Below are 11,311 nucleotides of genomic sequence, written 5' to 3'. Positions count from 1 at the left end.
AATACAAAATAGGGCTGGGGATGTGGCTCAGTGGTTGAGTGCCCCCGATTTCATTCCCTGGTACCCCCCCCCCTATAAAAAGTGACCCTGGAAAAACATTGTGTATATACATGTTTTGGGGGTGCAAATATTTCTCATCCCAACTTGATTCAGACATTAAAGCACACCATGCCTTCTAATAGCTGATGCTTTGAAAGAAGCCCAACTATAAACAAATAATTATATTTTATTTGGATGTAGGGAGCATTTTCTAAATACTGAAGTGAGTGGCCTGGAGTACATTCAAATGCACAGAGATGCAAAACCATTTTGTATCTATCATCCTCTTCAAAGGGGAGTTATTTTTACTCTCCATATAAAAGTCTCTTGAAAGACGCAGCAGTTGCAATTCCCCGGATTAACTTGGCACCTCTGAATGTATGCAATCATGTGTGAACTTTCAAATTCAAAAGTGTTTAAAATTGTTTTTATTAATGTACCACAGATATTTACAAGATCTTAATAATATACATTTTTTCTTCTTTCCAAACAAGTCTGTATTAAGAATTCGCATGTTGGAGGCTGGAGAGCATATTTACAGAATGATTTAGCTTTCAGAAAACTCCCAACCATTTATGGTTATATTCATCGTATAAGCAGCTGAATAGCAAAACAGTAAAAAACCGGTATGATGACGGACAGGAAATGGGTGCGAGGTTCTAAGACTTGATTTCCTCTGGAACTCAGACCTGCAAAATAAAAAGGAGAACACAAAACCACTTGAAAACATATAATGGCTCATTAGATCAATTCTTCAAGATACAAAACACTCATTTCTCTTCCAGTCATATATTTTATTATATTCACTTTAATTACAATATGTTTAATTTTAGGAGGTCCCTTTACTCTTTGTTTTAGGCTGTTTTAAATGCAAAACAGCAGTCAAAGAGGGTCCAAATTGGTGATGCCTGCCTGAAGTGCAGGTTAAAATTGGTCATGGCTGGGTGTGGTGGCTCACATCTGTAATCCCAGTGATTTGGGAGGCTGAGGCAGGAGGATCTTGAGTTCAAAGCCAGCCTCAGCAACTTAGTGAGGCCCTAAGCAACTCAACAAGACCCTGTCTCTAAATAAAATACACAAAAGGGCTGGGGATATGGCTCAGTGGTTAAGTGCCCCTACATTCAATCCCTGGTACCAAAATAAATAAAATAAAATACACTTGGATGGTTGATGATTGGACATTAATCAGAGCCACAGGCCCTCCTCATTCCTTTCAAGCAAAGACGCTAAAATATTATATCCTAAGTCTGACTGATTGGCACTGGCCTGAATAAGGATCTTACTGCCGAGTTGTGGCGGGGTTCATTATGAATGCGGTTGGTTGATTGGTGATGTCTGCCCTGAATCTGGAAAACGAGGTATGGGAAGCACACTTCTCATTTGCTACCCCTGTTCTACGAGGCCTTTAAGAATCCATTAAAAAAAAAAAAAAAATTCTGCATCTTTGGTGCCAACAGAATGAATGAAGAAATTGCCCACCAAGAACACAGGGAGTTTGTGTTTTTTTTTTTTTTTTTTTCTCAAATGAATAAACCTAAGACTGCCATGAATAATGCACGATGCAAGTTGGAAAGATCAAAGAAAAAACTGCCTCCTCCCTTCTGGTTCACCAATCAAAATGGAACCACAGGCCTTTTCCTTTCTCCCCAATAATCTAACAAGAATCAGGAAGTTTCTTGAAGCCCATGTTTCCCTGCGCAGCTGTTTAGACTAGAAAATCTATAAGAGCCCCTGGGACCCCACTCACTGGACATTTTTGGAATCCTGATTTCCTTACTGCTGCTTCCGTCCCCGCCGTCGCTGACCGTCCTTATCTCTATCAAGTAGTCTTCTTCAAAGGGAGCCAGGAGCTCAGCGGAGGTATCGTTTGTTTCCAAAATATGAGTCTTGCTCTGTCTGTTCTGCCGGTACAGAATCTGCATGAAATGGTGAATGGGGTTAATGCGCACCTGAGACACGTCACGCCCTGTTATGGAACACTATGAGGCACGCCATTATCCATACTGTGACCCTCACATGAAAGAGTTAAGGCGATGTCTGTTCTTTAAACACACTTGTTGCTAAGAGAAAGATTTATCTGCCGGGTACTGTAATCCCAGTGACTCAGGAGGCCGAGGCAGGAGAATCCAAAGGGTGAGGCCAGCCTCAGCAGTTTATCCAGGACCTATTCAACTTAGCAAGAATCTATCTCAGAATAAAATAAATCAGTAAATAAAAAGGGCCGGGGATGTGACTCAGTGGTAGAGCACACTTGGGTTTCATCTTAGTTTAAAAAACAAACAAAAAAAGAAAGAAACAAAAAGAGTTCTACTTTGGCCACTGTCTCTGGAATGACTAGATTTATCTCTGCTAATTAAGTGGCTTGAGGCTATCCTCATTGGTGCTGGCTGTTTAAGTCGGTGTTAGGTTTGGACCCATGTCAAGTGTCTGAGTATATATTCCCACTGATGGACATGCTGTGCTCTGGGTACTTGGCGATACCCTTGTTAAATCATCTGAATGATTTTGAAAGGTCACAGCATACTGGACCCTGAGTTCTAGAAATTCTATTTGAATGTATCCTTTGACCTCATAGACATTTCACATCTACTACCCAAACACACATCACCTTTTGATGGCAAAAGGAGTCACCTTAAAAAAAAATACAATATGGAACCCTGTAAAATTTTGTATTATGATGGCCCAGGATATATCACTGGACTCAGACTCTGAGACCTTTTCAGTCAAGCACCCTAAAGCACCAATTTTTCAAACAACTTTGTAAAATCATCCTGCTGGGTGCCATGGGGGTGCACATCTATAATCCCAGCGGCCCCGGAGGCTGAGGCAGGAGGATCTTGAGTTCAAAGCCAGCCTCATCAATGGTGAGGCCCTAAGCAACTCAGTGAGACCCTGTCTCTAAGTAAAGTACAAAACAGGGCTGGGGAGGTGGCTCAGGGGTCGAGTGCCCCTGAGTCCAATCTCTGGTACCCAAATAAATAAATAAATAAATAAACTAAAATTATCCTGTCTCCACAGGCAGCAAATTTGTTTTCTACTTTTTAAAAAAATGACATTCCTGATTCCTTGGGGTCATAATTCATAAAACTAAAGGAAAAGTAAGACTCACCTTGTAGCCCAACACTTCAGACTCGTTTTCCATGGTCTTCACGTGCTCCCAGTTCAAGCATAACTTGGAGTTCGAGAGCTTCCAGGCAATGTTGGCGGGTGGTTGGCTGGGAGCTTTAAAAGACAATCAAAGAATCCAGTGAATATTAATCAGCTCATGGCCACTGCACGCTGTGCTATAACACGAAATGGGAAGAACGAGTCTCCGATGATTAGCATAGAAGGAGCTAAAATGTTTTCGGTGTCACTTGAAATCTCGTGCTAATTGTAATCAGAGTAAGCAGAATTGATTCCAATTCCGGTCATTTGAGAATGTCTTTGTGACAAGCGTATGAATTAATAATGGCTTCCCGAATGTCCAGTGTTAATTTATTAATCATGGCTGTTGAGTGTATTGGTTGTGTACAAATGAATCAAAAGTCTCTATGATTAGGATGGCATTGAGCTGTCAGTCAATGGGTATGTTAAGCAAATTCTGGTGGCGTTGGAACTGTTTAGGACTCTTTGGCTGTATCACTGCAACCAACTCAAGATATCCTAAGCAAAATATTAGTGGTTGATTTTAAAGAAAATAGGGGAATCTGTTAGCAGAGTCTGGAGAAGAGAAAAATGTCAAGGTCTTAGCACAATCTGCTGTGTGTTCATATTAGTATAGACCATGTCTTTGTCATTCTGAGTGTATGTGACAGAAGTCCTAACTGCCCAGACTATTTGAAGATGGAAAAAGCCTCTATTCACAGATAGCTCAAGCTAGAATTCTGATGAGAAAAGTGTGTCTATCTCAACTCTATCACCCATGCTGCACAGTAAGCATGGAGTATGTCATTTAACGTAAATAGAGCTGTTGGGAACCCAAAAAAAAGGGGATAAAAAGAATCATCAGAAAGAGACTGATTATCTCAGAGGGTGTCTCCCCCAACTCCAAACTGTGGCTTTGAGTTCCTTGAAAGCAATGTTTTTTTTTTTTTGGGGGGGGGAGAGGGAAAGTCAGGAACTAGAGGCAGCCTCCTAAAAGTATAGGATCCCAGTTCACCAAGACCGATTTACAAACAAGAAATCCAGATTCCAGGCCGGGAAGTCACTCATCCCGACAAACACAGCTATCTGGAGGCAGACCAGGTCAGAAGGCGGGTCTCTTGGTTTCCAATCAGGTGCGTCCCTATGACCAGGGGGACAGAGATTTGACCTGGACAAAGATCTGAGCCCCAGGTGATTGTTTTTGACATGTGAAAAAGTAGGAGAGATTTAACATCATCCAGCTGCAAAGCAGAGGCAAAGATAAAACTTCCCAGGAAGATGTTTCTTGGCAAGTCTTTGGAGTTTGAGAAGCTGAATGACCCTGGCAGATATGACGTCTGTTGGAATTTTTACTTACCTACTGCCTCAGCTCTTACACAGTATTGGAAATTCTTTCTCATCATGCAGGATGCAGGGTGTCCCATGTGGTATGACCGTGCATTCCCTGGTCTCCAAATCCATCGGAACACCACTACTGTTCACCTGGCCACAAATGTCACCCTTGGGACATGTAGAGAAATGCTCCCTCCGATGCTCCCATGGGGGCTCCGTTTCTATTTATTGTGAATTTATCACGATGAATGACAGTTCCTCTCGGCCACGTGTTTCTCTAACTTTGCGCAGGATCTGAGCCTTCTCAACTCTGTTATTACTGACCCCAGCACCCTCGTTTGTGGCACAGAAGAGGCACCCAATTCAGATATGTTTCATAAGTGTCTTGCAATCAGATGGTGAAAGAAAACTTCTCAAGGTCCTTTGCCATTTTCTCAGGTCACATTGATCATGCCATGGGCCACGGGCAGATTCGTAGGTGACCCAATGTGGACCAGCCATTCATTATGTTGTCCTACCTTCAAAGACAACTGCCGAAGTTGGACCCACGGCAATCCATGTGTGTTCCTTAGATGGACAGACCCATCAGACTGACCGTCTCCTAGAACGAACCCAGCCCTAATTAAAGGCTCGAGAAGTCTATGTTCAGCAAAGGCTGAATGCCTCCCTGCCAATACATTTACCTCTGAAGGACCAGATGGCACTATTAATGATTTTTGTAACTATCCTCCTGTATTTTACTCCAAAGTGTCTTTTCTCATCTTTTTTTTTTTCTTTCTTTTTCTCAGCTGTTAGAAAAAAAACATAAGTAATATGAAAAGTCTCACAAGATATTCCGGCTTTAAAAATCTGGTATACTTTTTGGTTGTCTTTCTTTGATTTCTTGTTCTTTAAGATGGAGCAGCAACATGAACTTCATCATGCAATCAATACGCAGCAAATAAAAATTCATCCTTCAATGTCGTTGGGCCTGATGGATTTGGAACGTTTCTTTGGGTGCTGGGTTGGATTTGTTTGCTCGTGTTAGAGAAAAAGCACTGTTTTGAACCTCCAGAGTTCACTGATGAAGCAAATGTGCAAGAAGGAGACAGAGAACTGACTTACACCAGCAGTGTGGATGAGTGAGTTGTGACCTTGTCAATAACCTTGTGATTGACATGTTTGCTCTTGTTTCCTCATCAATCAAAGCAGAAGCAAAATACCCCAATAATATCTGAGGGGACTTCCGCCAGCAGTACTTTGGAATGAGTGGCCAGTTACATGGATTAATTAGAATGCTTTATTTTTCTTGCTATCACAGGGGTAGAAAGAGGCAGCCTTTGAAGTCAGAGAGAACTTGAATTTGCATCTATTCTCTGCCAACAGCCCTGGTTGTCTTACTTTTTGAAATGAGACTAATCACTCCTAGTTTATAAGATTCTCAGCCTATATGAAACAAAATATGAAACGTGCTTCTCTTCCTTAGTGGTACATATTAAAAAAAAAAAAAAACTCAATAACTGTTAATTCTCTCTCCTAAGACCAGACGTTTGCCACTGTGGTGTTATGAAATAATCAGTTTTTCAATGGTGTTCAACCGTGGTTTGTTACCAATAGTAAAATTCAGAAGCGGGCAATTGATTCACTTCTTAAGTATAATTAGCATATATTCAAGACTGTCCCTTAATAATACAACTCTCACTTGCTTCTTTATAGGATTTTTGAAAGGAAGATACAAATGGAAGACTCTTGGCTAATTATCTGGGAAGTTATACTAGTCTCTAACCTTTATCTTTATCCACAAGGGTTTCTAAAATGACCATGCCACACATCTGCCATTAAAAAACAAAATAATAATAAAAAAAATCTCTGAAAGCTCTTTACAAGGCTATCACCTTAAAAAGAGCACTGTTACCAGCTCTGTCTCCATGAAGCTGATTAAAGTGGGTTGCAAATGTCTAGGATGGAACTGTAATTTCTATTACCTTAAAAAGCCAAAGGCCAGGTGTGGGGGCACATGCCTATAATCCCAGTGGCTCAGGAGGCTGAGGTAGGAGGATAGTGAGTTCAAAGCCAGCCTCAACAAAAGCGAGGCTGCTAAGCAACTCAGTGAGACCCTTCCTCGAAACAAAATACAAAATAGGGCTGGGATGTGGCTCAGTGGTCGAGTGCCCCTGAGTTCAATTCCTCATACCCCCACCCTGCAAAAAGCCAAAGCCCTTCCTGTGGAATATATGAAACACATGTCATAAAGCCTGTACCAGGTTTATACTGGTAAACTAAACAAACAAGTACTTCTTCTAGTTAAAAAAAAAAAAAAAGTTTTGCAGGCAATTTTCAAGGACGAAATCATTTCCTATTAATCAAATGACAAAGTGACATTAAACTAGCCTCCACAGCTCTAATGGTCTCCCTGTAATCAATTTTTCTGTAGATGGCATTTATATTCAACTGTAGTTCACACTGTGAACTCAATTCAAAAACAACTTCTTATGTTACACTTCTGAGTAACAGCATGGGGCTGACATTTGGGCAAGAGAGAAAGAACATAAGTGCAAGAGAGAATAAAAGCTTAATGCTTCCTTTATGTCTAAATATGGATTGATTGCATATTTACAGCAAGAAAGAATCCAGCACCCAGCGCTAGTCAGTCAACGTCAGGGGCCAAACGGAGACAAAATTTGTAAACACTTTCTGCTCCTGTTTCTCAGTGCGTCTTTCTACTCGAGCAGGGCTTTGTTTGTTTTGTTTTGTTTTGTGGTATTTTGTTTTTTATTTTTCTTTTCCTCTTAGAATTTATGTAAATATTTTCCTTCCTTTGGTTGAAAATCTAAATGCCTTGTAAGTGATGTCTGGGTGGATCACAGTATATTTGGAGATCCTCTGAGCTGCCTTTGCAAATGTGTCATATCACTTAGCCACAGTCTGTACAGCTGAATGGCTGAGGTTTATTAAATATAGGGACACCACTGTCATCATGGTCATCCATAGCAACAATAGTAGCACACTGAAGCAACTTTGTATTATGCAATTTTTTTTTTCAATGTAGAAGTCCTTCAGTCTTCTAATTCTTTGGATCTTTGATGACCTATCCAAATATGCATTCTTCCAGGACAGGTATCTCTTCTTAGATATATCTGAGAGACTCTTATTTTATTCACAGTATTTTCATAATTCATTAGTATTTCAACTCCATCTTTGCTTACTTTCAGTTATTTTTCTACTACAAGAAAAAGTGCCTGAAGGCAAGAATCCCAAAAGCCACTATCTCTTTAGTGGATAAACAAATCATCTTATTTCCAGGAAAAAAAAAAAAAAAAGGTTCTACCTCCTTTTTAGCTAACCCAATCAGACTAGGCAGAGATTTTGGTAAATATGATCTCTGCTATCTCAATTCCCAGAGGAAGATCAGACATCAGACAGAGAATCCACACACAGTGACAGTTTGAATGTGCGATAGATACAGAATTTTTTGATGTCACCACGACTCAGAGGTGATTGTGATGATATCTCAAGGACGTGGAGAAATCCAAGTGAAATCCAAGGCTGGTATTTAGAATCAGGGCTATCTCCAACATTTCATTAAAGGGATTTCTCATGTAGGCGGTGGGTGTCCTTCCAAAAGAAAATTTCTGCCACGAATTTATAAAGAGAAAATTGGGCAGCAAAGAGCGGTTCCCTCCTGCTCTCTAACAATGCAACGATGTGCAATCCCCTCTAAAGAAGAATCACACACAACAGGAGGCACGGAGTGCTCATACGTGGCAGCCACTGGGTCGCCAGGGTGTCCGCTAGCCACATCTTTCGGGTCTCATTGCTAGGGCTAGAGGTACACAGCATCCTTGCTCCTCTCTCAGATGAGAAGGTGTATCCAGAGTTGTCAAATAATGTGGACGCGTCACACAGATGGACGAGGGCTGAGCGGGAGTCACATCCAGATGACTGTCAGAGCTAGTTGAGGGGTAGGAGAGGAAGAGACTTTGAGACAGACTGGCCAAGATCGAGTGTGTCTTTTTTTTTTTTATTTTTCATTCTATGGGAAAAAAGAGAAGAATGAAAATGTGGGGATATGGGAAGGCTAGGTTTGCATTTTAGGCCAAAAAAAAATTTCAGAGCAGTTTGAGGCTTCATCTGGAGGAGGAGAGACTACTCAGACGGTTAGAGAGTGCATTAGTCAGCTATTCGTTGCTGTAACCAAAAGATCTGAGAAGAACAACTTAGAGGAGGAAAGGTTTGTCTGGGTCCTTGATTTCAGAGGTTCAGTCCATAGTTGGCTGATTCCACTGGTAGACGGGTGAACCCAGCCTAATTCCACCTGAAGATTGGGAGCCATCTCATCACAGAGTCATAAAAAGTTAATTTCTATTTTACTGTAAATTCCTGCGATTTCCAAACTTGCTTGGAATGCCTGCCCGTGCCTTGAACTCACCCACGCCTGGCTTTCCCTGACCAGATAACAACCCTCTCTGAAACCTTGGCGGCACCTCATAAATTCTGGTGTTGGGATCTAAATTGACTCCCTAACTTGAAATGTTGAACCATTTAGATCATTAACCTACTGTCTGCCTTTGGATTCTGCTTGTCAAAATCCTGTTATCTGTAAGTTCTCAAGACACCCCCCTTTTGCAACTTTTTTGTGCTATAAAACCTTGTTCCTGGAGAGCTGGGGTGATGATCTCTAACCCACGGATTTTGGGGAGAGACAGTCCCGGCCGGCCGGAATTACAAGCTTGCTTTAATTTGGTTTAAATTTGGAGTCGGTGGTCTTTTCTTTGCTTCGTGGTTTAATGGTGGAAGAGGAAATCAGCTCAGGACATGGCACCAGGAAGCAGACAGAGAGAGAAAGAGAGCTCTACTCACCAGGAACAAAATATAAACCCCAAAGGAACACCCCCAGTGACCTACCTCCTGCAGTGAGGATATCCAACCTGCCTATGGTTACCACTGTTCGTCCATCAGAGGATTCATCCACTGATTAGGTCACAGCTCTTATCACCATCTCACTTCTGAAATTTGCTGTATATTCTCACATGGAAGGTTTTGGGGGGGTACCTTATATCCAAAGAGAGGTATAGTTTGAAGAAATTAACGCAGGCGTGGAGTCACAGGCTCGGAGTTCCATATTCCATAACTGTGGCAGGCAGAAAAATAGTCTCCTATAAAGGTCCACCTCCTAATCCTCAGATCCTGGGGCTATGTAAAAGAAGAGCTTGTCTGTGGGATTAGGTTAAGGATCTGGTGTGGGCTAAACACCCTGGATTGTTCTGGTGGATTTGATGGGATCCTAAGGTTCTGAAGAAAGAGAGTCGGAGTTCAAAGAGCTGTGCTCACAGTAGCAGAGGGTCAGAGGGGAGAGAGAGAGAGGAAGCTCCCCAAGGGCTGCTAGCACTCCAAGTGTAAAATGGGAAGCAGGAATTCTCCAGAAGCCAGGAAATCCCAAGGAACAATTCTCAGGATTCTCCAAAGGCAGGGCTGTCCTTACCAACACGGAGATTTCTACTCAGGGAAACTATTCTTCACCTCTGAACTCTAAAAGCATATGACAATCCATTTCTATTTGTTTTAAAATACTGTCTGTGGCAACTTGTGACAGTATCACTAGGAAGCATTAGCATTCTGTCCTCATGACGTCTGACATGTAGGATGTCAAAAGACCGCGATGGAAGGTGGGCTGGTGTTCAGATACAGCAAGATAGAGATTTGTGTCACCTCCTTGCTCTCAAGGGCTTGTTGGCTATTATGTTAATGGCACTGAAGCATACAGGCTGGTGAAAGCCGAATTTTTAAGAAATACTGAAAGTAGATTTTTTTCACGAAATAAATTGGGACCTGCCAAAGATTTTGTATTTGATTCAATTCAGAAAGAACACAGAGGTCTTCACTTAAATCTTTCTGATTCTCATTTCAATTTTTCCCTTAGCAGATACACACAACCACTCCATTTTGGGGTGATGTCATTCCTGGTTCATGAAACCATTTCCAAAAGATATATTTCTCCAACATTTTTATGAAGTGATTATGTGCTATTAGATCGAACCACCAGTTGTTTTCTTGGCATTTGATCCAAATTTCCATCAAATCCATCCAAGTTGTTCTGCCGAATAAACTTGATGTTAAAAAGAAAATTTTCTTCTTTAGAAGACATAGACTAGCACAAACTAATGCACATTGATGTTAGGCTGCATGGGCAATCAAATAGCAAATGCAGGTCACAGAAGAAAAGTTCTAACTGAGGTTTTGTATCTATCTTTTGTATGTCATATATCATGACATATCTCAGAAATGCATACGTATTTATATATCTGGACACACACACAGCAATCTCATTCTGAAATACATGCTTCGTTCACTGTTCAGGTCTCAACCACCTTAAGCTGATCAACCAACGGGATGGTGTCTATAATAAATCGACCTCAGTCCGGGGCTCCATGACTGCACTGAATTGTCTGTGAGCTTTTCACAATACAAATCTGTGCTTTTTAAAACAAAAAAAACAAGAAAAAAAATACCATTCCTACACGTTCCTAATCACCTTTGATTTTGCTTGAGATAGAAACTGAATTCCACCCAGAATTTTTGTGACGTTGGCGCCACTCCATCAGCTAGAACTGAATGTCTGGGCAATCTGAAAACCACTGATTGATTGGAGATTTCCATTCCTAGCTGCAGAATAGCTGAATTCTGGATGACTTCAGAACAAACACAGAAACTTATCCTAATACAGGTGTCTGTCAATGACTACATCAGTTTAGTGCAGGTAGAGCAAGACGGGGGCAGAACAGAGCTCCATCTCTAGCTGATCCATCTATGGGCATCTGTCAGAGGACAGCTCTCA

At 41.3% G+C, this 11,311-nt stretch overlaps 1 protein-coding gene across 3 annotated transcripts in view; it reads right to left on the bottom strand.

Moving 5' to 3' along the window:
• Positions 1–448: 448 nt before the first annotated feature.
• Positions 449–11,311, bottom strand: part of Cntn6 (contactin 6) — a 287,218-nt gene continuing 276,355 nt past the window's right edge. For 2 of the 3 annotated variants that reach the window (XM_015495120.2, XM_048787026.1), the window contains 3 exons: positions 3,149–3,261; positions 1,787–1,955; positions 449–728 (listed from right to left, as the gene is read on the bottom strand). In XM_015495120.2, the coding sequence (XP_015350606.1) occupies positions 625–728; positions 1,787–1,955; positions 3,149–3,261 (386 nt within the window). In that variant the 3' untranslated portion in view covers positions 449–624. The remainder of the gene's footprint in view (positions 729–1,786; positions 1,956–3,148; positions 3,262–11,311) is intronic. The other variant, XM_048787025.1, reaches the window with a different exon arrangement.

The sequence above is a fragment of the Marmota marmota genome, unplaced genomic scaffold (assembly GCF_001458135.2).
Source record: "Marmota marmota marmota unplaced genomic scaffold, marMar, whole genome shotgun sequence".
In the NCBI taxonomy this organism is placed as follows: domain Eukaryota; kingdom Metazoa; phylum Chordata; class Mammalia; order Rodentia; family Sciuridae; genus Marmota; species Marmota marmota.
The sequence above is the reverse complement of the archived record's forward strand: the minus strand, read 5'-3'. Positions and strand labels throughout refer to the sequence as shown.